Genomic DNA, 27,180 nt, shown 5'->3' on the forward strand with positions numbered 1-27,180 from the left:
ACAGGAAGAGACTGGACAGGGTCATCAACAAGTCCAGCTCTGTCCTGGGCTGCACTCTGGACACGGTGCAGGAGGTGGTGAGAGAAGGGTCCTGGCTGAACTCACATCCATCATGGACCAGGACTCTCACCCACTGGAGGACTCACTGTCTGCTCTGGAGCAGCTTCAGTAGCAGATTGATCTACTCTCGCTGTGTGAAGGAGAGATATCGCAGATCCTTCCTACCTGCTGCATCAGACTCTACAGTCAGAACTGTTACTACCTTCCGGTCCATAAACTCACCCACTGCATCAGTGGCTGTGTAGAAAATTCCACATGTGCAATATCTGTGCAAACTCTGTGGAATATCTATATACTTAAATAATATGCAATAACCCTTCCCATTACTCCATACTCACTCCACCCACCTGTATATTGTTGTACTGTGTTCATTCTTGCTGGTTTATTTTATTTTCTTCTCTGTATCGTGCTTTTGTGTGACACATTTCCCCACTGTGGGACTATTAAAGGTTTCCTATTCTTATGAACAAATATTGTCATGTCTGTAGCTGATACTGAAGTACTTGTGGCCTCACACGCGTCCTTTAGAGGGTCTCAGACTCAACCTGCAGTTATCAACAGGTGTCATAACAGCCTAAATTCAAACACACATGTTTTTTTAAAAATGTAATTTTTAAGAGTGCATCACAGTTTACAATCAGATATGAGCAAACACAGGAAACAGAACAGTTTCTCGCACAGATCTATACAGTTACAGTGGCGTTACGTTTACATCTACGCTTTACAACAGATCACAGTCACCACATGTAAGATTCATGCTGCAACCAAATAGTCTACGCATGCAGACGAAGCCACAACCAACTACTGAGGAGCCGTCATCACCTTCATCATCGTCATCGTCAGCCTGTTCCGTCTCCTCCATGTCTGTGTTTTAATCAGGTTTAACTAAACTACATCTGTCGCTATGTTTGCTAGCTGCTTAATACACCGTCAGATCCGTTCTGGTTCAAGATTCAGTTTGAACATTTAAAGAGAGGTTCTGAGTCTGAGGTGAAGCCTCTCTCAACCATTGACCTTCATGCAACAACACGCTGCTACATAAACCTGCTCCTTGACTGATAATTGTGTTAGCATCTGGGGTCCATTCACAGGCTGTCCCAACCCGGTTACTGTGCTCTCTAAAGCTCCAGCACCACATCCTGAGTGTAACCGGTCCTGGGCCTCTGGTGCTGTTTGTATGTTTGAGGTGTTGTTGCATGAAGCCCATAGACCGTGACGCATCCCTGGACCCTGAAGATACAGAGTGACAGAACCGCTGTTAAAACACATCCATGCTGTCGCCACAGCCTCCTGCTGACAGCACCCCCATAACCTCCCCCACACACCCCTCCCTCTTTAACCCCCCATCCAACCATCCAGGACATGGACAGAGGGGCACGAAGCCACAGCTCAGAGAAAAGTAAATGTTGAACACAGAAGACGAGGACGTTCCAGTTAACGAGGGGGGTGTGGTTATAGAGATGATGTTGCAGGTGCCCCCCGTTGTCATGCCAACAGGCCTCGTATCTACCCCGAGGCCTTGATGTACAGCTGACTCTGCAGGATGTAGTCGATGACCGGCTGGCTCAGGTAGTCGACCACATGGCCGTCGCCGTGCTGCAGGGCCAGTCTGCCGAAGGGGAGGGGGCGGGTTCACAGAGACTAGTAGTAAGTACTAAAACACAGTTCAACTATGTGACGGCATTGTTTCTAGTGATGTGTCCAACCTGCTCTTAGTGGAGCTGATGATGGACATCGGATGGTTCATCACGTCCTTCACCACAATGATGTTGTCCTAGAGAAGAGAGCATGAACACTGTAAAAACGGCAGCACTACTGTAAAATACACTGTGAAAAACACTGTAAAAACACAATCAGTAAAATCACAAACTAGAAAAAGCTGCACTACTGTGAAACACATACTATAAAACACACACTGTGAAACACACATTGTAAACCGCGTTAAAACACACACTGTAAAACACTGTAAAAGACAAACTGTAAAACATATGCTGTAAAACATACACTGTAAAACACACACACTGTAAAAACTGTGCACTGACCTTGTACTTGCGAAGGATGGATGAATGATTCATGATCCTCTCTGTGTCAGCTCCGTCACGAGGAACCACAACGATCCCAAAATCCCCAACGATCACCTCCATCTGAAACCAGGATGTCCACGTTGAGCCGCTTTAGGTCAGTCACTCCTTAAGGGTTTAAAGGCTGAAACTAATGTATTTTATTCATGTATCGATGCTTCATAGATGAGTTCTAACCCATGAGCAGAGTTTGACCCTACAACCTTAGAACAGATCTAGAGCAGTGACTTAAACCCACCGATTAAAGTTCCCTGGCCCTCCACAGACCAATGACCGGAATCTAAGTTACTACACACTGATCAGATTCCTGTTTTTCAGGAACCTCAGAAACAGAAACTGTTTCCACGTTCACTACTGCAGCTTCCTATTGACAGAGGACCATTCAGCTGGCTACACAGAACCAAAACCGGTCTGTATGTTGTAAAAGGATGAGTTTTTTAATTTTTTTATGTCCATCCAATAACAAACCTCACTTAAGTTATGTGAACACATCATGGAGGAGTTCTGACTGCAGCCAATGTGTTCCTGTATTATCAGATTATTTATGCTGATTGAGCCTTCCTCGATAAAACATTGCAGCCGGTTCCTAACACCCACTAAAGCCTCGGAGCGCAGCATGAATCACTAATGCTGAAAGAAACAGCTTTTCTCTGGATTCACAGGGAAAACTGACAAAAACTAAGCTCACTACGAAAGTCTTTCAGCCACAGCTGCCTGCTGGGGGCCGGCTGCATTCTAAACACATCCACAGGATTGTTTCAAAGAATTCCTCTGTCAACAAGGTGTAATGAACATGACTGATTACAGAGGAGAGAAGGGGGCGGGGCCACGGGTGCTTACATCACTGTCCTTCCACAGGCCAGGGATGCAGAAGGACTCCAGGAGGTCACTGCCACACAGGAGCAAGATGCGTAACTCTACAGACGACAAACAGGCAGGAGGAAAGACACACGTCCTCAGTAAACAACAGGTTTACTGGAGCCAAGGAGACAGCACGAAGGACACCAGAGCTCACAACACTGAGTCGGATCAGGGTCAGGTACGGCAGACACTCACCGATCTCCTCGTACCGCACCGTGGTGCCCAGGTTGGCGTTTTCATCTGGGAGACAGAAAATACTTCCACAGTCAGTAACGAAGTGACACCTGAAGGCTGCTTACCTGGGCCCAGGCTTCACCTGCTGCTCTAATCAAACAGAACCTGTTTCTGAAGCCCAGGGAGGCGGTGAAAGATGCAACACTCACACATTAACATGAGCTGACACAGACCATCGGCCTGGTGTCCACTCACCGACGAAGGTGAAGCGCTCCATGTGCGGACGGACGCAGCAGATCTTCCCCAAACTCTCACTGATCTTGCCCCAAAGTTTGACTGAGACAGACACAACACAGAGGACGCCTGAGTGTCAGAACAAACGGGTCCAGACACTGCAGTAACGTAGGTTACTACAGTTCTGTTGCTCTTCATGCTGTTAATTCACGTTTACCCTTGTTGCCTGTTTGTAAATGTCTACACGTCTGTTTGGATGCTACTGCATTTCATTGGCTCTGTACATGTGCCTTGCTCACTCACAATAAAGTTGAATCTAATCTAATGAACGTTAATGTTACTGAGCTGACAGACTCGTGTTCCGTGCAGAGCTGGACTCACTGGCGTTGGGCTTGTGATTCATATTGCTGTGGTTCTGGTAGACGGGGGGAGGGGTCTGGTTCTGTGGCTGACCAATCACAGGAGTCGTTGACGGTGTGTTGACGTTGGACAGAATACAGCCGGTGACTCTCTGAGGGCACACAAGCAGATGCTCATCCAGAATCAGCTGAGGTCCAGAACCAGCTGGCACCGAGAACCTACAGGTGTGTACATCTCACCTTCATCAAGTCCCGGTGATGCTCCAACACGCTGCAGGTCGTCTGCCAGGTGTCCTGGTAACACTCCCAGGGGTCGACTCTACAGCAACACAGAACATTAGCGTGGGCTGACCTCTGACCGCAGCCTGAAGTCTCATGAAGGTAAAGGTCATGTCACCTTATCCAGTCCGACGACTGAACGGCCAGCTGACACATGGTGAGACGGTGCCTGCTGGACACCAGGCCCTGTAAACGCACACACACACACACACACACACACACACACACACACACACACACACACACACACACACACACACACACACACACACACACACACACACACACACAGTGAACCCTCTGAATGTGCTGAGTCAGCTGTGTGTTCATTTGTGATGAGTCATGCGTTATTATCGGGTTTATGACATATTGAGGTCTGCTTTGACGACTCGCTGGTGCTGGGGAAACAAAAGCAGCAGCAAAGACTCCTGATGAGGCTCAAGCTGTGTTTTTGCTGCATCCATTATTCATGTGGTGCGTTTGTGTGCAGGCAGAGTGAAAGTAGGACGAGGCCTTCATTAAGTCCTGCATGGAAACAGCTGCAGTGATGTTAACTGTGCTACAGAGCTCCTGCCGTCACTCACAGGTTTTCCATAGGAGTCGTGCACCGGCGAGATGATCCCTCCGATCACGATGAAACGTCCAGTTTTGTGCAGATATTCTCTGGCTTTCTCTGCAAAAAACGTGAGAAAAGTCAAGTCAAAGGGTTTATTTGTACAGATCCCTCTGTACAGTGAAATTTTAAATTGCTTGTCCACAATGAATGCCAGAAAAAAATTAATAAAATAACAAAATACAGTCAAACTACAAGCTATACAAAGTATACAGTAATAACAATAATAAGAATAATAATACTAACAATGATACTACTACTACTACTACTAATAATAATAATGGCAGTAGAGTAAGTAATGTGCAGTATATAATAATACCAGCGGCATCAGTCAGTTGCAGTCAGACCTGAGTCTATTGGTTGCCTGTTCAGTAATCTGACGGCTGAGTTCCTGAGTCTGGAGGTGCTACAGTCCAGACTCATGCACATCCGACCTGAGGGAGGGAGTGTAAACAGTCCATATTGAGGGTGGGTGGGGTCCATGAGGATGGAGGTAGCGCTTCTGTCCGCTACTGCATCAGAGGATTGTGGTCTGACGCCACAGGTCCGTCTGACATCACTTCAGGTTTTAACTTAGCTCAGGTTCAAAGACACTAAAGTCTCGTTCTTCAATGGACTGTAGGACACAGACTTCAAAGCAAACGACTTCAAGTCCACTCTGATGTGTGTTCAGGCTGTGGCTCAAACAGGAGCAGCCGAGGTTCTGGTCAGACCAGGCTCAGTGACAGCCGCAACGTCACCATGGCAACAGTGAGGCTAACAAACTTTCAGCAGTAACTTAATGGATGGGGGTTTGTGTTTCACTTGCTGGCGCAGTTTCAAAACGGACACAAACAAACTGACTGTTATGTTGGGTTTGACTGAGCCGAGGGCGTTTGTCTCATCAGGGCTGAGACGGAGATGAGCAAAGACCAGCAGCGTTGAGCAACAACAACATCCGTTATTACCTGGTTATTTCATGTCGTTTGACATCTTTACATGAATACATTTCCCGTTTCGTGTGGTTCCAGCAGATCAGTGGACTCACAGGAACCGAGCTCCCTGTTCGCTGCAGAAGCATGAGTCCAACAACCACAGGAGGCGGAGATGCTCAGAAAACGGGTGTGGATGAACGAACGTGGCCCCGATGCTTCACAAACCCAACCAGCAGGTGGACACAATAAGGGAAACACCTCAGTGTCAGAGGGTGAGCGCAGGTCACAGTGAGTCAGCATCGCATGTCAAACCCACGGGTTCACAGCAGTTCACAGAACCGGGTCACATCTTAAGAACATCAGAAGGTTTGATATAAACAGCTTGATGGGCCGCTGGTATTAGTTTAAGAACCACTTCATCATCACATCAGACTCAGCGGTTCTTTCCACTGGTTAAACGTTATTTAAATTATGTTGTCGTTAAACTGCTCCGATTTAGAGACGAATGACGACACATCAGAGGAGGAAATCAAATACATCAGCTCCTTAAACACTGAATGGACTGTTGTGATTATTTGATCTGACTGATCCACTTGCTGCTAATTTCACCGTCGGGCCTGATCTCCGGGTTGATGAGCAAGGCACCGCCAGCTGCAGCCTCGTATTCCTGGAGGATTCATTTGTGGGCTGCGCCACAGTCTGGCTGCGGCCTGCGAGGCTGCGAACGCCGGGATGCGTCGGCTTCACTATCGGGTCAGCTGTTATCAGAACCAGCAGGCTCCCGAACAGCGACGGAACCAGCCTGTCGCGTTATCTGGTTAAGATGAGCGGATGCTGGTCTCATCTCCCTCCGCCTCCGCCTCCGCCCTGACCGACACTCACCGAACATATGGATGTGGCCTTTGGTGACGGGGTTGAAGCTGCCGCACGACAGCAGGATCACGTGCGTTTTAGAGGCTTCTGTCATTGTGTCTCTGTCGCCTTGCGTTGTTCTCGTGTCCCGGTCCAGTCCGGTGCCGGTCCTGTGTGGTTCCGTGTTCACCGGTTGTTTGTAGCAGGCAGCTGCAGCAGTAAAGAAGAGAGAGAGGGAGAGAGAGAGAGAGAGAGAGAGAGAGAGGCTGCGGTCGGAGGCTGGAGAAAACAGCGTCAGTCCGTTAAAGACACACCATCACTGACGCTGTCACTGTTCCATAAAGCCTAAAAACACACAGCCACGTCTGCGATTCCGATTCACAGAAACACTGTCCGCGTTAATCAGACACTGCAGCAATATGCAGTAAAAATGCATTCACACGCCCTAAAATAAATGAATGAATTAAGTATTACAGTAAGTAGCACTACGTCCGAGCGGTGCGTTAAATGCTTTGGCCACTGGGGGGCGACACTGAGACCAAAAGGCTTCAGGTCCGGTCCAGACGGTTCTACATGTTCAGTTTACTTCATAACTCAAGGAGAGAAACGTGTCTGACTTAATGTTTAATGCATCTTTAGTTACTAACAATTAAAATACACAATGATAAAATATGCTATTTTTTTATTTATTATAAACGACAAACAAGCAAGCCTAAAGAACAGGAAGGAAAAGGTTTGTATGAAGGAAAGAAATACGCAAAACTATTATTAATTTAAAGTATAATTAAATAAACCTGAAAGGAAAATGGCAGAAAGAATGGGATAAAGGAAGTACATCCTTTTATAACTTACAAAGAGAAGTCGGAAGAATTATAGGATGCAGTGGAAATAGAATAAAAGATGATCTAATAGTTCAGATGAGATTTGGACACACGGACTATAAAAATATTGAAAATCAGGAAACAAGGGAAACTTTGGCCATGCCGTTTATAAATAAGGAATGATATTTATTTTAAATAAACTTAGATTTTAAAGTTGTATTAATACAGGCGATAAGGTTCAGAACAATATTTAGTTTCCTATAGGAAACAGGATAAAATAGGGGAATACTTTTTATTAAAATTATTACTGTTTTTCCTGTTTTCCAATCCAACGTAGAGGGTGGCGGTAATGCACCTACTAGTTGTTACCAACCGCCAGGAAAACAAGAAGAAGAAGCCGGAAGCTGCCCCCCTCGGGCCTGTGTGGGTCAGACCAGGAACAATATGGCGCCGGGAGGAGCATTAGCTTCTGGTGCAGTCGTTGTCTGAAAGACTGGCGATCCGGCAGGATGAGCCTCTGCGCCCAGTACCTACGGTAAGCTCGAGGCGGCGTCCCGTCTCTCGTCACGCGGCGGTACAGCGGTTCCGGCGGCTGGCCGCGGCGACCCAGCAGGGGGAATGTTTTGTTGGGCTACTGACGCTAGCTGAGCTGGGACCACCCCCTCAGCTCAGTGTTGGCGCTAGCCCGCTCCACACATCAACAAACCCGCCCGTTCTCTCTGCTCTGGCGACGCTCCACGCGCTGTGTATTTGTGTAGGAAGTGTGTTTGCTTTCCTCCGCTGTGGCATTAAGGCTAAGATAGCGCTCGCCCGCCATAGACGGACGCCTTCCCACTGTGTTATTGTATTTTAGCATTAGCCTGCTAGCATCACCTGCGTATGACGGTTAGCGGCAGCCGTGGAAACGTGATTCTGGTCAATTACCCACGCATTCCGACACTTGATCGGGGCTCCTCCGCGTGCTTCAACTGCAGGGATCTTTGTGTACACTGAGCCAGGTCTAAGCCAGAGCCCGACCCTACCGTCGTGTAGCCACATACGTCCCTGCGTTAGTCATCCACCATCCTCAGCAACGAGGAAGTGCTGCATGTCGTCGGTGTGTACGCAGGTGCAGCCGCTGTGTGTGGTGTCTAACCTGTGTTCTCTGTTTCCTCCGAGCAGGCAGGCAGAGGCCCTGAAGGCGGACATGACAGGTGGGTGTCAGCTCAGGTGCTGTTCTTTCTAGTGCTTTAGTAATGATGGTGTTCAGCCACTCAAAAGATGAAATGTGAGTCATTGCACAAAGCGTCCTGAAAATACCCGGCACCTTCAGACTCTAGTCAGAATCTACAACCTTATTCCTGATACAAAAGGTTTATAAGATGTCAGTGACTAAACTTTTAACACCTTTGAAAACATAGAGTTTAGATCGATCAACTAATCAATCAAAGCTTTATTTATGTACCTCAGTCAACTCTGTGTTCACTGAGGAGCTGAACAAAATAAAATCACAATGTAAAACGTAATAAAACAGAAGTTAAAACACACAGACAGAATAAAAAATAACTTGTTAAAATAATCCTGAGTGTCCCACTCAAGAGCTGTGGACAGAATTAAATGTTTGTTGTTTAAAAAGGAGAGTTTTTAGTTTACATTTAGAACCAAACAGATTTTAGGTTGACGAGATCTCCACTGGTAAGGAGTTCCAACGTTGTGGGCCAGAACACAGAACTCACCCCAGTTCACCCCAGCGCTTAAACAACCAGCAGGCATTTGTGATGGGTTCTGTGTCCTACTCAACCTAAAATCCTATGTACAGATCTCGTGGTCAAAATCCATCCAGCAGCTAGTCGTGCTGCTGACATTGGTGGCTGCTGCTAATTGTGCTTGGACTCATTAAATTGGTCTAAAGTAGTGATGAAGCATTGAAGCCTTTTATCCAGTTGGTTCACTCCAGCGCAAAGCTTCATGAAGCCTAATTTGCACTAGAAGGACATCTACTGGACGCAAAACTAATAGTGGGCAGGAATATGAAACTTGTGGCATTTTGCAGAAAGCCTGTGAATTAAACTCAGGAAAATAACAAAGTATGCAAAACATGTATATGTGTATACTGTGTATATATAAATATACATACACACACACACTGGCATTATGGAAAATTATTATTTGGAAATTATTATTTACAATGAGGTTCGGGGTAGTTGGGGTATGGACAATGATTATGCTTTTGTAACATTGAGATATGGCCATTTACTATGGTTTAGGAGACACACCGTTATTTTTTTATTTTTTTTAAATTTAAAAACATCACGTTCTCTTGCTTTGTAATGCACTCGCTCACAGGGTTTTGCCACCTTTAAATTATAAAAATGGGGATAGACATATTTCTGTCTCTCCCAGTATTGGAACCTGCAGCAAAAGGTCGAAACGTCACATCACTAGTCTGAAACCAAAAGGGAAACACAACACGGTTTTAAACCCTAACCCTAAATCTGCATTAATTACAAAGCCTGGCCGGAGTTTTAAGGACTAATCCATTCATAACATCACATAGTCAGACTAATTCATAGTAGCTATACTTCTAACTTCTAGTTTCTTGTCCAGGCTTATTTTTTGATTTGATAGAGAGACTAGTGTCATTTCATCGTTGTGCACCAGCGTGAATCGTTATTTAAAATGTAATTTTTAGCCGTTAAGGATCATGTGTTTAAATTGAAGAACAAGAAGTCATCTTGCAGGTGTGCAACTAATAATCTCATCCCTGTAGATTCAAAACTGGGGGCTGCAGAGGTGTGGACATCTCGGCAGGCCCTGCAGGACCTCTACCAGAAGATGCTAGTCACTGACCTGGAGTACGCTCTGGACAAGAAGGTGGAGCAAGACCTGTAAGACCCTGCTCCAGATGCCACCATGCATGTCCTGCGTCTGTTGACCCGTCTTCCTGATCAGAGTTTTTTTTTTGTGTGTTCCTGCAGATGGAATCATGCGTTTAAGAACCAGATCACCACACTGCAGAGCCAGTCAAAGAACCGAGCCAACCCCAACCGCAGCGAAGTCCAAGCCAACCTGTCCCTGTTCCTGGAAGCAGCTAGTGGCTTCTACACACAGGTAAGGCTTGGCTGATTCATCTGAGGATATTCCATTGCTATAGGAATGAAAGGAGCAACTGTGGAAGACAGTTGCTACAAAGAGTTTCATATAGTCTACTTTACTTTCTTGCTTTTGTTCAACAACTTATTTTGTAATGTTGTGTAAATACAATGAAATAGTATCGATGTTTTCTCTCAGCTCTTGCAGGAGCTTTGCACCGTGTTCAACGTGGACCTGCCATGTCGCGTCAAATCGTCTCAGCTTGGCATCATCAGCAATAAACAGAGCAGCACCAGTGCCATCGTCACCCCACAGCCCAGCTCCTGCTCCTACATATGTCAGCACTGCCTCGTCCACCTCGGAGACATAGGTAGAGAATACGTCATCATGTTGTCAGAGGGATGAAAGGACAGAAACCATATATTTGTCATTTGTATGGAACATTTTGTCGCAAACACTATAAACTGCTTTAAAGTTAAAACTCTCTGCCTTTTCAAGGTTCAAGATTTAAATTATTCAAATTATTTATTCATATAAATCAATTATTTCCTTCCCTGTGTTCCAGCACGTTACCGTAATCAGACCAGCCAGGCGGAGTCGTACTACCGACACGCTGCTCAGCTGGTTCCATCAAACGGTGAGTCTGACTGGCTGCACAGTCCTGTGTCAGTAAAATACAGGAGTTCATCTGCATGGACGCCGTGTGATTGTCTTCTGCGCCTGTAGGTCAGCCTTACAACCAGCTGGCCATCCTGGCCTCCTCTAAAGGAGACCACCTCACCACTATCTTCTACTACTGCCGCAGCATCGCAGTCAAGTTTCCCTTCCCAGCGGCCTCCACCAACCTGCAGAAGGCGCTGTCCAAGGCTCTGGAGAGGTACATATCTAACAGCACAATGCACCATGCCCCTCAGAAGTTCTCAACAGTCCTTTAAGGCTGACACTGTCCTGTGTCTCTGTAGCCGCGATGAAGTGAAGACCAAGTGGAGTGTATCTGATTTTATCAAGGCCTTCATCAAGTTTCATGGTCATGTTTATCTGAGTAAGAGTCTGGACAAACTGGACAGTCTGAGAGAGAAACTGGAGGAGCAGTTTCAGGTAGAACCAAAAATCTCATTCTAGCCATCGATGTGTGGTTGATATGTTTGTTTACCTGGTCTGTGTCTGTGTGTACAGCGGCTGATCCTGCAGAAAGCCTTCAGCTCTCAGCAGCTGGTCCACATCACTGTCATCAACCTGTTTGAGCTCCACCACCTCAGAGACCTGGCGGCTGACGGCAGTGAGCACATCTACAGCAGTGATCAGCAGCTCAGCTGGTTCCAGCTGCTTGGACTCTTCAGTAAGAACCACATGAATGACTAGCACCTTCACTGTAGTCTGATGACTACATGACTCCTCATGAATCAGAATTTTGGGTCCTGGAACTACCAACATGCTGTTTATCGAGGCTGATTGAACTGTGTGTTGTGTAGTTTCTGCTGTTGGACGTTCTATGTGCTCTCCTGTCGGCAGTGTCGTTTCTGGGCGTCCTGTGCAGCCGTGTCCTGCTCAACAAGAACAAGGGGGAGGAGATCATGGGGGAGTGTCCTCTGCCAGCCGTCAAAGTTTCTCTGGACTGGTTTAGGCTGCGGCCCAGCGTGTTCCACGAGGCCGCTATCAACAAGCGGCAGTAGTAAGTCAGACTTGATTGGGTCTGGGAGTTAGTTAGATCTGCACTGAAGCTGTAACTCTCCTTTGTTTCTCCTGTCAGTGTTTGGCCCTGGTTGGTGTCCATCCTCAACAGTTTTCAGCCCAAGGAGGACGACGTGTCCTGTTCCTCATGTATGACACAGACTCCTTATCTCAAATACAGTGTTGCTCTTTATTTATCTCAGTGGTTTGATCTGCTTCGCTTAGGTTTCAGCCAGAGAACATACAGGATACTGAATTTGGAGAAACTGCTTCAGTAAATAAAATGATCCTGCATGTGACCCAACACCTCCCTGAAATGGTCTTAACTGACCATTGTCACATTAGTGGAGGAGGACGTTTGACATGTAGCTATACTAACCTATAATCTATGAGCTGTCTGTTTGTTTTTCAGTGACGCCCTTACCGGAGGAGTTTGAACTCCAGGGCTTTTTGGCTCTGCGACCTGCTTTGAGGTAACGCATCCACTCCTCTGTCTCTCTAACGTTTGATTATCATGTTTCTACAAACCAGTGTGTGCTGGTGTTTCAGGTCTCTGGACTTCACCAAAGGTCACCAGGGCGTCCTGGTGGACAGAGACGGGCTACCAGTCCACGCGCGACACCAGAGACTGGTCGTTCTGGGCAAATGGGTGGCTGACAACAATCCGCAGTGAGTGTGTGTCAGCTGTCACGCAGATTTGTGTGTCCTATAGATTTAAGCTGTTAACGTCCCCTGAGGCCATTCTGATAAAGAATCTCCGACCAACAACAAAAACAATGTAAAAATAATTGATTCACCAACAAAAAAAATCGAATGGACTGAAACAGTTTGGCTTTCATCAAACCTGTGCCCGGGATTCTGCTTTTCATATTTTCATGGTAACCCTTCCCAGTAACGTCGGCACATGTCATTAGCTTAAAACAAATAGATGGAAAGCATATTTGCACAATGTGTAAGTGGTCGCTGCAGGTTGATTCACTGAACAATCAAACATGAGTAGAAAATTCACTCGAGCTCTGCCTCAGACTTGGTCAATGACACTCATTTGTTTTGCTTTAGGCTGATTCAGTACAGAGTGAGTGAGGACGGCCTCCTTGTTTTCCACACTGACATTCCAGAGCAGGCAATTGAAGAGCTGCAGGACAAAGAGGCGCCTGTTCTGCAGGAATCGTCCAATGGAGAACAGACCACCAACGACGGCAGCAACTCTGGACTGAAGTCAGTGCTGTCAGCGGGTAAGACCCAGAGCTCATGGCCCGATGGCAGCGATCGACCCGTTGTCACCTTCAAAGAGAACATTAAACCCCGGGAACAGAGCCGCGACCCGAGGAACCACCTTCAGAAGGACAGCAAGGAGCGCAGAGACTTTATAAAAGGCAACGGTGCTGCTGGGAAAGCAGAGCTGAAGAGAGACGGGAAGAGGAAGAGTGAGCTGAAGAAAACGGGTCATGAGAAAATTACAGACGCTGGAAAACAGGTTGAGATGCGATTGATTTTGTGTCTGAATCAGCTGTCGCACGTTTCACATGTTTGAGGGACTAATGTTCTTTTCAGGTGAAGGCACAGACGGAGCTAAGGAAGACTCCAGTGTCTGAGGCCAAGAAGACTCCAGTCACTCAAACTCAAACCACCTGCTCCTCCCAGTTCATCCCCATTCATCATCCTGGAGCTTTTCCTCCTCTGCCCAGCAGGCCTGGTACCGAGCCGCCAACACACCACCACTCATCCAAGCTAGTTTTTGTTAATGGAGTGTTGCACTTTGTGTTGTGTCTAATCCAGATTTTCCTCTCCAGGGTTTCCACCCTCTGCCTATGTGATCCCTCCTTCTGTGGCGTTTCCAGGGCTCCCAGTGAATCCAGGCTTTGCCTTCTCCACTGGAGTCTCTGTTCCTGGACCTTTCCTTCAGCCTGCTGTCCACACCCAGGCTGGCACACAGGTCCAGGCTGGAAAGCCGTCCCACATTCCCTACAGTCAGCAGAGACCCTCTGGTCCTGGTCCTGGCCAGGTCCCAGGGTCCTCGGGTCAGGGCCCAGGGCCCATGAACCAGGGCCCCTCCCAGGTTCAGCAGCCCCAGGCCCAGCCACCCTCTCAACAGGCCTTGCAGCAATCAGTCCAGTTACAGGTGCAGGCGATGGGCCAGCAGCAGCAGTCCCCGACCAAACCGGTGCAGCAGGTCGGGCTGGGAAAGAGTCCCCCTCACCACCCAGGACTGCAGCAGGTCCGATCATGCTGTAACCATTCATTTGCTACTGACTTCTTGATGGTGTAATGCTGCCCTCTAGTGGTGTGAAGGTGTGTGTGCAGAGCAAGTGTCTAAGGTTTCGCTGTGTGTGTGTCTGGTGTCAGTATATGCAGGTCCAGGATCAGCCGGCTCAGATGTGGAGCCAGGCACAGGCAGCGCTACAGAAGATGTCCACCATGCAGATGCCAATGAAGCATCCTCAGCAGCAGCAGCAGCAGACCTTCTACATGGCAGCTCAGGATCCTCTCAAGCTGTACGAGCACCAGTCACAGCTGTCCAACATGGACAAGAAGATTAAGTATCCCGACGTCAAGATGCAGGACTTTTACTGGGAGCCCCCCTACAGGATGGGAGATGGTCTGGCTGTGATGGCAGACAGGATGAAGAGGCCTGCGCCGGGAGGCATGTGTTCAGACCAGGATGCTTCCATCAGGCCCCGAGGACCCCCGTTTGAGGTGAGGAGGAGGAGGCCAGTCAGGTCCGGGTGCTTCCCTCGGGTCAGGTCATTTTGAAAATGGCTGGACGGCTAAGTAGGCTTGATCAGGGTTAGACTTGGTTCTAATTCTTCCTGATTCCTTGTACCTAAATAATAAATAAAAATAAAACTATTCAGATCAGCTTTTGGTAGACTGCTGCATCTTCAGATGTTTCCTGCCAGTCTGTTTGATCCCGTGCTGTCTTGCTCTAAAGTGAAGCCATGTTTTTGACAATTTAATGTTTTCTGGGCGTCATAGCTCAACAAATGACACCTGCATTTGAGTCGTTAACTGGAACAAAGGTCGGGTTTTGATACATGGGATTCCCAACCCTCAGCGAACATTTCCCAGTTGGTTCATCAAGTGTTAGGATTTCTGAGGTTGGAATTAGGAACAAACTGTCCTTTTCAGCACTAAAATAGGTTCAGGATCTTTCTTTCCTATGTATTGACTGTGTGTCCAGCTCCTCTAAAGCTTGTAGTAATCTTCCTTCTTCACCTCGGCCTCACTGGCTTTGATTTCTTTCTCTCTCCTCCCTCTTTCTTTCTCCTTCCTCCCGTTCTTCATCTCTCACTAGGACAACAAGAGCTCGCCTCTTCTACCTCCAGACCTGTTAAAAACTCTAGCAGATTTTGAGGAGGAGGAAGAGCTCGTCTTTACTAAGCCTCCTGATTTCTTCCAGGCCTTGGCTGGGCCTCTTAGCACTGCTCCTGGACCAAACATATTTGTATGTAGCATTGTCTTCCTCATCTTCTCCCCCGTCCTGACCCCTCAGCTGTCTTACATTTAGCCGTAACACTGCACCCACCAGCTTGCTGCTCTTTGCTCTGTAGGGTTTCTGTCCAAACTATGAAACATAGTCCTGTTCTAAAATGACCCCCAGGATTCTCAGGCCCAAGCTTAAACCCCACAGCTCATGGGCTGCTAAGCTAACAATCCTAATATCTGAAGAAGTGTCTAACATAATAATTTCTTATCACATGTTCATGAGCAGCGTTGTGTTTCAGCTGCCAAACCAGAGCAGGATGGAGAGCGGTGCCGAGGTGGTCAGTCAGACGTCTTCACTCCTGCCCATGTCTGGCTTCCCCATGCAGGTCAGGCCTTCACACAGTTTGGAGCTCATGACTGATTAAGGTTAAAGTCCTACAGCGCAGCCTCCTTTTGGCCACGGTCACTGCTACTTACTTACACACGCAGTGCGTTGAACTGTTGGTCAGTTGGTTTTATGTGGCAGTGAAGTCAGTGTGTGTGTGTGTGTGTGTGTGTGTGTTCGTGTTCGTTCAGGAGTACAACCAGAACAGCATCTTCAGTCAGGCCTATGGCAAGAACCTGCCTCCCAGCTCCAAGTCTGACGCTCCCATGATGCACCAGGAGCCGTCCCTCTACTCCCTGTTTGAAGGGACTCCCTGGTCCCCCTCCCTCCCTGCCAGCTCAGGTAATTTCCAGCTGAAGTTGGGTTCTCGCCTCTGAATCTGATGCCTGACATGATCCTTGTTCTCTGGCAGACCACTCCACCCCAGCCAGCCAGTCCCCCCACTCCTCCAACCCCAGCAGCCTGCCCTCTTCCCCTCCAACGCACAACCATGGAGCTGTGCCCTTTTCTAACTTTGGGCCCATTGGTACCCCAGACAGCCGGGACCGCAGGGTGGTGGATCGCTGGAAGGCAGACAAGACCGGTGAGAACGGACCTACTTAGCATGATAAGATCTTTTTATGTTTTAACAAACAGAATCACAGCTGGTCTTTGGTTCTGGGTGTTGACGTGCTGTTTGTTTTCAGCAGCAGTGAGCGGCTTTGGGCTGGACTACCTGCCACCCGCAGCCTCCTCTGGAGCTACAGACGCCAGCTGGCACCAGACTGGACCCACTGGGAGCTCCTGGACCAATCAGGAGTCTCCAATGGAGGAGTCCTCCTCCACCGTGCTGCTCGACAGCTTCAAGGTTGTTTTTTACATAACTTAACCCTTTCTTAGATAACTTAACTATGCTTTTTCTAAGTTCCGTCTCACTTTGTTTGCAGTCGATCTGGTCGAGCTCCATGATGCAGCCGGGCCCATCGGCGCTGGAGCAACTGCTCTTGCAGCAGAAGCAGAAGCAGCAGCGAGGTCATGGTGCCATGAACCCCCCCCACTGAGCGGCAGCTGGAGGCGGCGCTTTGTGTCCGGACGTCAAAACAACCACCACCGGGAGACGTGGGAGGAAGAACACAAGTTTGATGAAGACGAGCTCCAACTTAGACGGAAAATTAAACCGGCGAGAAACGGTGGAGGCTGGGGAGGCAACACGGCCCCCCCACCAGGTTGAACACCACCCCCACCGCCCCCGGCTGTCGAGGAGCAGTGATGCCCCTCCTGGATCGGAGGGCGAGGGGTCTCTTCCACGGCGGCGCCACGCCACCAACGGGTTTCTTTCAAATGGTGGAAATCTGGACATTGAGGACCACTGCCCCCTCAGCTTGGACAGGTTCCACATCTTCACCTCTCACCTGGAGGAACCTCTTCTCATCGGTACAAAAACTGGACAAGCCCTTGAACGGCTGTGGGCGGCTGCAGACTGAAGCGGGGGTTGTGAGCGAGCGAGGGCGGGTGGTGGTCGGCTTCAGGGGCAGCTCGGGTGAAGCCCCACGGGTCAAAACAGCTCCATTCATTTTCATTACAGCGGAGGAGGGAGCATCTCTAGCTGACGGGTTGAAGGAAGGAGAGCAGCTATAAATATATAAATACTTATATATTTAGCCGTAGTTGGACTTAACGGCCTGGTCTCAGCCGTGTGGTGAGAATCCGTGTGAAGGTCAGACGAGGCGGCTTCATGCTCAGACCCACCACAGGAGCAGAAGTAGCAGCACAGGACGACGTAGAGATAGTATCTTTAGCTTCAACAGATATTAACAACAAAGTATTTTGTGATTTGTTGTAGCGGTTTTAGCTCCACGCCCTTAGAGGCGAGCACACCTGTGTATTAGCTTCCTGCTTGAACCTCTTATTTCTTTAGCTAATGAAGAAAAGACGTGACCCTGCTCGCTTCCTTTACTGCATTCACTGTTGGATTCTGTTGGTCCTCTGCCTTTTACTGGTTTTAAGCGCTGGGCTTGCTCACTACCCAGCTGTGTACAGGTATGTTCTCCACCGCTGGAGCCTGGTGTTGTCCTCTGCAGAAACTAAACGTCCGCTGGCTTCGCTCATTCGCTGACTGGAGTTGTTGGGTCAGACCAACAGGCCTCAGGCCCAGTTCACGGTCACAGCAGAGCAGAGGCTCTTTGATTTTTATGAGGAAAAAGTTTGGTTTCCAGAAAGAGCGGCTGCTTAGTGTTGATTTGTTCACTTAACGGACTGGTGATCAACGGTTGTTCTCTTGGTGAATCTGCTCTAGTGCAGTTGTAAATACTGACTTTGGTGGAACTCAGCATTTCTGCTGCTTAAAACTTCCTTCAGAACTGGAAGAAGTAAGAAAACACAGGAAGCGTCATCTGGTTTGGGCAGAAACCGCCCAAACGATCGATGGCTCAGTGAAGCTGCTCCTCTCTGTAAAACGTACCACCTGCTGCTTTATGTTTGCTGAGGCTCGATGGACGGTCTATCGCAGCACTACTCACTTGGCTGTTCCAGGTCAAAGGTCATCACCTTGGTCACAGCGGGTAAAGAGCAGAAGCCTGTTTTCATTTTCCCGTTTTATTAAAGCAGACAAACAGACGTGTCTCGTTTCTGTGTGTTCATGATTCATGTTGCATTTACAAAATGTATTTAAAAAAAAAATAAATAAAGATTGAAATATTGTGTGTTAAGCTTCTGAAACTCAGCAGCTGAGCCGGCCGAATTCTGTTGCCTTTGGACCTTTGTGTGAACGGTTTTGCTCAGAGCTTTTGTGTTCGTCTGTTTCAGAGCTGGTGCGTTCAGCCTTTAAATAAACTGTGTTCTCCTTTGGTTCTGAGTCTGTGTGTGCTTTAAGATGAGCTTCATTCAACTAACTACATGAACTACAGGAACAGAGTAGAACATGAATACACCCGGCCTCAAACCAGCGTCGTCCACCAAGAACAAATCAACATGTAAAAAAACGTGTGAACTACAGACCGGTCCTCGCTGCTGTCGACGGGGACCCTTCGCTGGCCGAGCAGCTGAGCCTCTGCACGCCTGGAGGCGGAGCCAGAGACCGCTGCACTACGGCCATCAGCCCACGGCCGCCCCTCCGTCCATGCAGGAGCATGAGGTGAGCTCTGTGAACCCGAGGAAGGCTGCGCTGGATGGGTGCTGAAGGACCAGCTGGGGGGGTCACTGTCCCACCCTGCCTCAAGCCCTCAACCATCACCCCCTGCGTCACCACCACTCTCCACCCTCTCCAGCCAGGGAACTACACCTTTACACCATCCTCATTCAGACTAGTGTCTAACTAGAGGCCCTCAGACGCTGCAGCTCCACATTCCTGACTTACTGACAGTCTGAGGCCACATGTCCACAGCCCTCAGCACCAGCTCCCCACAGGGCTGTGTGCTGAGCCCCCTGCTCGACTCCCTCCACCAGTGTGTGTGTGTGTGTGTAACCTATAGGTATCTTTTTATCTAGTATTGTTTAGATTTACAGTATTTATTACTATTGACAATTGCATCTTAATTTCGTTGTACAATCACTATAAATTTATTCTATCTCAAAAATGTTAGTTATGAGTCACCGTTAACAGTTTTCCAGTGTTGAGTGAATTTGAAGTAGAGAAGCACCAGAGTTTGACTCTTCATTCTCTTTCTAGGTTTGAACTCTTGCATCCGGCGTCAGAGGAGATAAAACCCGTCCTGCCTTCAAACGGGCCACAGAGGGATGATAGAGAGGAACCTCAAACCACGTTCAGCTGCCGCTTGGTGTCTGTCATAGAGAAACAGTTCAACAGTTTTTGTATGACTGTTTGTCGCCGTGTATACAGTATACCACAGTGACTGAACTGCTGAGACGCCTCAACAAAAACCTCCCAGAAGCTGTGTGCTGTATCTTAGTAACTGCTTCATGTCTTACAAACAATGTTTAGTTGATGTTGATTGAGTTTTCTTGGCTTTAAACTGAAATGTGCACATCAAATATCTGCACACTGTGCATGTAACACGCTATGCATCTTCCATGAGAGTATTCCTGCCTCATGCATGTTAATCATAACCCATTCACCTGCAGTAACATATTTAGACTTTTCTGTTTATTTGTCAGTTTATGTCAAGTATACTTACTTACTTAGAGTATAATTACAAATCTAGACAAAAAACACTCCACTTTTTATACTTGTAAATAGCAAGTTTACTTGTGAAAATTGTTAGTTCCCTTTGTAAATCTTAAATAAAGCAGACACAATAAGTTGAGCCCTTCTTCAGGATTTTACTTGCAACGAGTGAGCAGTTTACAGCAAAGGCAACTTCCTCTCAGCTCATAATATGTATTGCATTCTGGGAGGTGCATAGTCACACAGTACGTGGGAAATATTTCCTGCACAAAGCAAGCATTGGGCTCATCAGATAAGGATGCTACACACCGGTACTCCCTATTTCTTGCAGAGCAGAAGGGAGGAAACTTCAAGGCTATAGCACAGCTAACAAGGCTTCAGCAAAATATGTTTCAATGATTAAATGCAGCATTTTTCCAACACTTAAATATACTTTAGTTTTAGTATACCTTAGTATATGTGCATAGAAGATACCTTTTCCTTTTTAGTTTAAAACAAGTATACAAATAGTGTACAAATGGTGTGTGTCTGGTTTGACCCAGTCTGTCTAGTGTGACCCAGCTTGTCCTGATTTGACCCAGTGTGTCTAGTGTGACCCAGTGTGTGTGGTTCGACCCAGTGTGTCTAGTGTGACCCAGCTTGTCCTGGTTTGACCCAGTGTGTCTAGTGTGACCCAGTGTGTGTGGTTCGACCCAGTGTGTCTGGTTTGACCCAGCTTGTCCTGGTTTGACCCATTGTGTCTGGTTTGACCCAGTGTGTCTAGTGTGACCCAGCTTGTCCTGGTTTGACCCAGTGTTCCTGGTTTGACCCAGCCTGTCCTGGTTTGACCCAGCCTGTCCTGGTTTGACCCAGCTTGTCCTGGTTTGACCCAGTGTGTCTGGTTTGACACAGTGTGTCTAGTGTGACCCAGCCTGTCCTAGTTTGACCCAGCTTGTCCTGGTTTGACCCAGTGTGTCTGGTTTGACCCAGTCTGTCTAGTGTGTCCCAGCTTGTCCTGGTTTGACCCAGTGTGTCTAGTGTGACCCAGTGTGCGTGGTTTGACCCAGCTTGTCCTGGTTTGACCCAGCCTGTCCTGGTTTGACCCAGCTTGTCCTGGTTTGACCCAGTGTATCTGGTTTGATCCTGGTTATTTGTCTGCGTTTCTTGTACTGAGACGTTTTTCGAGTTTCATCCCTGGGGTGAAAATGGCAAAATGCTGGTGAACGTCTTTGTTGCTCTTTGCTTATCGTTTCAACAAACCTGAACCAAGCAGTTGTTGTCGTGGCGATGTTGAGTCTGGCTTCCTGCTGCAGATGCGTGAGTGAGGTTTTTGTACGAGGTGTTTTCACAGTGCTGGGCTGGTCTCCACATTGACTCAACATCCTCACAGAGCTGAACAAAAAGCTCCCAGCTGCTATCAGCTCCTCGCACCCACCCAGACGCTTCCAGAACCCCCCCGAGGCCGGCGGCCGGGCCTCAGGGCTCCAGGCCGGTGGTGTCCAGTACAGAACCTCACCTTTCTCGGCAGCGCTGGACCTGAAGTCTCTGCTGTGCTGCTGCCTGAGGCGCTGTCGTCCGGCATCTTCTGCCTCCAGCAGAGAACAGCTGCAGCCTGGACTCTCTGGGTTGTTGCCGGGTTTGGACTTGTGGTTCTGACCCTGTGGACGTGGGTTTCTATGTGTTTTCTTTGCTCTGGAGCTGATTGACAGCTCTGAGGTTTTTGTATGAGGCTGTATCACTGTGATGGATGATTTAACGTTTGGAAACGGCATCAGACTGAACGTGCTGCCAAGCGGTGAGTAGAACGTCTGTCTGCTGGTGGAACCAGGTTGTGTTAAACTCTATGTTTAACAAATGTGAAGCTTAAACCAGGCGTCAATAGACACATGTAGAGATTCACTAGACTCAAGCTGAAGCTACGTTTAGTTATGTGATGGTATATGTTGTTAGTATGACGTTTGCTATGACTGAATGTTGAAAGTTAAACAATGTGTCACAGTTAGAAAATGTTAAACAGTCTCATGATAGCGATGCTGAACAATGAGCGACATTAAATATGAGAAGAAAAAGTGAAACTAAATATATAGAAAAAAACATAAATATGTAACAAATTAACATCATGTCTCAGACTCAAGATGAAGATATAATAATAATAATAATAATAATAATAATAATAATAATAATAATAATAATAATAATAATAATAATAATAATAATAATAATAATAATAATAATAATAATAATAATCAACTGTAGCATAAACAGTTTAGACCCAGAAAAGATAATATAATATAATCAGACCTATTAAAACATCAGAATCTAACAAGTTATACATTTTTTCGTTCATTGGTTTCACTGAGCAGATGCTTTAGTATATATTCAGATGCTTTAGTATATATTTATTACCAGTCCCCATGTCACATATTTACACAATATGTCTGACGACACTTTATCTTCGTCCATGTGCAGAATCGTCCCCGTCAAAGCCAAATCTGGCGGTTCTGAGTCCGCTGCTGCCTCGCAACTGGGTTGGCGACCCAAAGGACCTGCCCCCCGAGGTTTGTCTGGCCACCAACTTCCGTCCGAGACAGGGTCAGATGGTTCTGAATGTTAACAATGGGCCGGACTTTGTGAACACCAGCAGCGCGGTTCTGTCCAAAAAACAGAAAAGCTACGTCTTCGCTGGATTCAGCAACAGAACCATTTACTCCTGTGAGCTGCACGACTCCGTGTCCAACAACGAACAAAGTACGTGTTGTAGTCGTCCAAGACGTTGGTGAGGTCTGTTATTACCGTCTGGGTTTGGGTTCTATAGAAAGCCCAGCAGAACCAGGCTAAGTTGGCTGGGCTGAGGGGAAGAGGGAAAAGGGAAAGAACAAGGAACACAGGCAGGTGGGTTGGACCAGTAGCCATAGGATCTGATAGAAGTTCTGTTGGGCCGTCGCACCGCCGTGAGCTTAGAACCTTGTGTCAAAATGACTGTTGTTCACACTGAATCCAAGTGTTGTCTTGGTGCCTCTGACCAATGTGTTCTGTTTTCAACAGTTGACCTCTGTGACGACATCTATCCTGGTGAGTCACCAATCCCACCTTAACGATACCAGAGGAGGTCCAACCGGCGCTGATCCGGCTTCTCCTTTGTCTCTTTTAGGAAAAGCTAGGCTCAACTTCCTTCTGCTGCTGATGAATGGAGCCCGACTTGTGTTCACTAAGACTCTGGCCTTCAACACCGTTCTGACCATCAGAGCCATGATGTTCTAAGGCCCGCTGGACCCGGACCCAGTTGGCTGATGGATCTGAGGGTCGCATGGCCACCAAACGGTTGAGAAACAACCACAGATACGATGAGAACAAATCGTCATTATTTGGTTCTGCTTTGATCGACTCGACTCGAGTGAATTAGGATTTGACGTTGATCTTTTCTGCTAGTTTTAGTTTTGTTTGTCACTAATTAAACGTTTTACATTTAAAAACAATGAAACAGACTGAGTCTTGATTTTTGAGCTTTGGTGCCCTTCTTGTGTGGACCTGACCTGTGCAGGACCAGCACTCAAACCCGCAACCTTGACCCAATGGTGTGTGAGCCATGTGGTAAGTTAGCGCCAGCAGCTGGATGGTGGTTCTGCTCATACTTCTTCAGCTCAGGGTCCAGTTTTCTGTTGCTAATGTCTTGTGGTTTTGTTTTCTTTGTGTGTGTTGACAATAAATCGACTTCACCTCAGACTCTAGTTTGTCTCATACTTTGTTTAACATCCAGAGCCTCCAGAACATGAACGAGTCCAGGCAGCTCACATCCAACAGACGCTGAAATGAAAACCTCCTGGAGTCCAGCTTGGGACCGGGTTCTGAACCGGTGCAGCATGTTGGGTCTGAGCAGGAATCTGTTCCACATGAGTCTGATCCCCACGATAGACTTGATAGAATTTGTTCATCTGTGAAAATGTTCAGCAGCTCATTAAGGCACATCAGGACTGAAAATCAGCTTTTTGTGTCAAATTTCTATTTATGTAGTTTTAGTTTTTAATCGCTCTTAATGTCATTTCCGTTTGGGTCAGGGGTTCTTCTGTAGTTCTGGTTGGTTTGTTTAGCAAACGCTCTGTGACCTTTTTGGACCCAGGAGCTGCTTCCTGCTGCAGATGTGAGGTTTTTGTACGAGGTGTTTTCACCGTGCTGGGCTGGTCTCCACATTGACTCAACATCCTCACAGAGCTGAACAAAAAGCTCCCAGCTGCTCCCAGCTCCTCGCACCCACCCAGGCGCTTCCAGAACCCCCCCGAGGCCGGCGGCCGGGCCTCAAGGCTCCAGGCCGGTGGTGTCCAGTACAGAACCTCACCTTTCTCGGCAGCGCTGGACCTGAAGTCTCTGCTGTGCTGCTGCCTGAGGCCCTGTCGTCCGGCATCTTCTGCCTCCAGCAGAGAACAGCTGCAGCCCGGACTCTCTGGGTTGTTGCCGGGTTTGGACTTGTGGTTCTGACCCTGTGGATGTGGGTTTCTATGTGTTTTCTTTGCTCTGGAGCTGATTGACAGCTCTGAGGTTTTTGTATGAGGCTGTATCACTGTGATGCTTTGACGTTTGGAAACGGCATCAGGCTCAACGTGCTGCCGAGCGGTGAGTAGAACGTCTGTCTGCTGGTGGTTCTGAATGTCCTGGAACCTTATCTCACAAACAGCTTCTTCAGTTAATGTTGATGATTCGTAGGATTGAAAAACGGTGAAAGAGATTTAAAGGGAAAATGTTTTTTAATTCTTATTCAATATAATCATGACCATTAAATTAAACAAATGTTCTGACTAATTAATAAAGTTGAGGGTGAAGTTAAACTGGTTATAGTTTCACCAAATGACACGAACCAAGACAAGGTTCCGCTGTTAATACAGATCCAGTTCAAGCCAGAACCAGCATAAAAATATATGTTTTTGTGTCGGTCCGAACCAGGATGTGATCGTGTATGGAGTCAAAAATACTGATACATACGAGTTAATTTCCACCTAAAATGGCCACGTCCTGCCTGAGTTTTAGTATCAGCAACATTTGGAAACAACTGGTGAAATGATTGAAAACTGCTTTAAATCTGTGGGAAGCACTGAATTGCTTGGAGCATATTCAATCTGAGTCTGATCCAAACCCGTCTGACACCTGTGTTACACATTGGACTGCTCAAACTGGACATGATGGTTGGTCTGATCCAACGGGACCTGGACACGCTGCACCCTAATGTAGCAGGCGCTGCCACCGTGTGACATAGAGCTTTCAGGACCGGTTGTGTCGAGTGAAACCTGCTTGTGATTGGGTCTCGAATTTGTGGAATTGTGGCGTCACGTCAGGGTGAGGGTTTATACTTGAAGCCCAATTTGTGCCAGTAGTGGTACCGAACAGTCAGTACAAAACCTTATTTGACTCGTGGCTGCTGACACATCATGTTGCTCATGGACGCGGTTCTGCTTGTTCTGTTCCAGAAACATTCAAAGCTCCGGTTCTGTTTGTGTTGAGTCCTCTGTCTCCTGGTCCTGACGTTTGTTTGGCCACTGACTTCCGTCCAAAACTGGGCAAGATGGTTCTGAGCATAAACAATGGACCTGCGGTGATTCTGAGCACTGAATCGGCCGTCTTGTCCTCGAGGAGCAAATCCTACTTCTTTGCTGGATTCACAAATGAGAAGATAGACTCGTGTCGACTGAACAACACCGAAGAGAAAACTGGAGAGAAAAACCAGCCGGTACCGTGTCCGACTGTGGAACCCACACAACCAGAACCTAATGCAACGGACACAGAACCAGACCACAACGCAGGTACGGAGGAAACTGTGTACTGTGTACTGTGTGTACATTGGGCTCAACATGTGAGCTGAGAACTGTGTAAACGTAAAGCACTTGATTCACAAATTAGGGAACCATTACAGGAATTATCTTAGCTTAAAATATCTCAAAGTATCAAATTCATGATAAGCAGCAGAAGGAAATCAGTTCTGGTTCTGCTGTGGTTCTGAGCCGGTGGCTGCAGGTCTGTGTGTTTGTAGATTACAGGAGAAAGTGAACAGTTAAACTTAAAGTCTCTGCTGCTGGTTCCAGACGCTGACCTCTGCATGAGAGTCAGAACACAAGGATGGGTCCATTGTGTGTCAGTCTGCATCCAGTCATCAACGTGTGATGTTCTGCCCCACAGAACGGAGCAGGCTCAACTTCTTCCTGCTGCTGATGAACGGAGTGCGACTTGTGTTCACTAAGACTCTGGCCTTCAACACCATCCTGACCATCAGAGCCGTGATGTTCTAACCCGCTGTATGCTTCACTCAGTGTTTGGGTCCAAACTCGCCAATAAGAGCAACAAAGTCCACAACGATCGACTTCATAAAGACGAGTCCTTGATTCATTGTCTGTGTGTTTTGTTCTGTGAAATTTCTGCTGAAATAAATGATTCTGTCTGTAAAGAGTTTCTGTCTCAGCACATTTGAACATGAAAAGTGAGGCAGCGGGTTACGTTTAGACACACAACAGCTGTGTGTGTGTGTGTGTGTGTGTGTGTGTGTGTGTGTGTGTGTGTGTGTGAGCAGTTTCTTCAGTTGAAACCACATTTCAACAGAAGCTGGAAGCAACAACAGACGAAGCTGCTGCAGATAAAGATCAGACATGAACAGAAAGAGCAGAGAACAGACGCTGCTGCCTGACACGCAACACTACAACACAACACACAGAACAAGTGGATGCCATTGTAGTTCCCATGACTTGTTTGGATAGAACATGCGTTTGACATGTTGCATTCACTGAGTCAAGACAACAACTAAATATCACTAAACTCTAAACTACAACATGTGTTAAACTCTGAGCAACGGAAACAGAAGCTGTTTCAGCTCAGTGACGCCAGAATGAAAGAAGAAGCTTTAGCTAGTTCCTGCTCAGACAACCTCATGAGTCCAACAGAACCTCATGTGATCTCACTTAAAGGTCCAGACTCCTGATGGTTCTGAGTCAGTGCCACAGTAAACATCTGTGTATGTGAGCCTGACGAGCTCCACCTGCTGGAGAACCACTGGAGCAGAGGCATCATGGGAGGGTGGTTGAGGAGAAGCTGGGTCCCGAAGAACTGCAGCAAAGTGCAACTTGCAAAGTGCAACGAAACCAGAACCAGAACTGGACAGAACCAGTGTATGTTAAAAGAGCCCAGTGACAACAACAGAAGCTTCCACCTGCTCAGTGTTCAGATGTGGCTGGTGCCGACCCAAGCATGATGACGGTGTTTTGGCTCTGGCTCGGCCCAGTTTACACCAGTTTCCCTCTCTGTGACTTAGTTTTGAGGACAC

General features: G+C 47.4%; 3 protein-coding genes across 7 annotated transcripts; 2 read left to right on the plus strand and 1 right to left on the minus strand.

Annotated features, from left to right (window-relative positions):
• Positions 1-643: 643 nt before the first annotated feature.
• nmnat2 (nicotinamide nucleotide adenylyltransferase 2) lies at positions 644-8,139 on the minus strand. 2 transcript variants are annotated; one of them, XM_055503701.1, is made up of 12 exons: positions 8,122-8,139; positions 6,458-6,637; positions 4,633-4,721; positions 4,167-4,234; positions 4,010-4,088; positions 3,792-3,921; positions 3,432-3,512; positions 3,198-3,242; positions 2,982-3,058; positions 2,103-2,204; positions 1,767-1,834; positions 644-1,669 (listed from the first exon to the last, which is right to left on the minus strand). In XM_055503701.1, exons 2-12 carry the CDS (start codon positions 6,540-6,542, stop codon positions 1,567-1,569), a joined length of 927 nt encoding a protein of 308 aa, XP_055359676.1. In that variant the 5' UTR covers positions 6,543-6,637; positions 8,122-8,139; the 3' UTR covers positions 644-1,566. The 2 variants fall into 2 exon arrangements, with proteins under 2 accessions (XP_055359676.1, XP_028987419.1); XM_029131586.3 differs by lacking the exon at positions 8,122-8,139 and having other exon boundaries at positions 6,458-6,910.
• Positions 7,622-18,628, plus strand: smg7 (SMG7 nonsense mediated mRNA decay factor). Of its 4 annotated transcripts, none has more exons than XM_029131582.3 (23): positions 7,622-7,783; positions 8,410-8,441; positions 9,998-10,115; positions 10,206-10,338; positions 10,519-10,690; positions 10,886-10,957; positions 11,047-11,197; positions 11,283-11,418; positions 11,497-11,659; positions 11,833-11,992; positions 12,071-12,141; positions 12,404-12,464; positions 12,541-12,660; positions 13,051-13,468; positions 13,546-13,687; positions 13,785-14,209; positions 14,338-14,688; positions 15,287-15,436; positions 15,717-15,803; positions 15,994-16,144; positions 16,215-16,385; positions 16,489-16,649; positions 16,729-18,628. In XM_029131582.3, exons 1-23 carry the CDS (start codon positions 7,758-7,760, stop codon positions 16,840-16,842), a joined length of 3,585 nt encoding a protein of 1,194 aa, XP_028987415.1. In that variant the 5' UTR covers positions 7,622-7,757; the 3' UTR covers positions 16,843-18,628. The 4 variants fall into 4 exon arrangements, with proteins under 4 accessions (XP_028987415.1, XP_028987416.1, XP_028987417.1 ...); XM_029131583.3 differs by having other exon boundaries at positions 16,492-16,649; XM_029131584.3 differs by lacking the exon at positions 15,287-15,436 and having other exon boundaries at positions 7,624-7,783.
• Positions 18,629-20,959: 2,331 nt separating this feature from the next.
• LOC114844776 (uncharacterized) lies at positions 20,960-26,304 on the plus strand. Its single transcript, XM_029132364.3, has 6 exons — positions 20,960-21,678; positions 22,353-22,631; positions 22,929-22,955; positions 23,035-23,143; positions 25,374-25,672; positions 26,046-26,304. The coding sequence occupies exons 1-6, from the start codon at positions 21,627-21,629 to the stop codon at positions 26,153-26,155; spliced, it is 876 nt and encodes a 291-aa protein (XP_028988197.1). The 5' UTR covers positions 20,960-21,626; the 3' UTR covers positions 26,156-26,304.
• The last annotated feature ends 876 nt before the right edge of the window (positions 26,305-27,180 follow it).

The sequence above is a fragment of the Betta splendens genome, chromosome 17, assembly GCF_900634795.4.
Source record: "Betta splendens chromosome 17, fBetSpl5.4, whole genome shotgun sequence".
Lineage (NCBI taxonomy): Eukaryota > Metazoa > Chordata > Actinopteri > Anabantiformes > Osphronemidae > Betta > Betta splendens.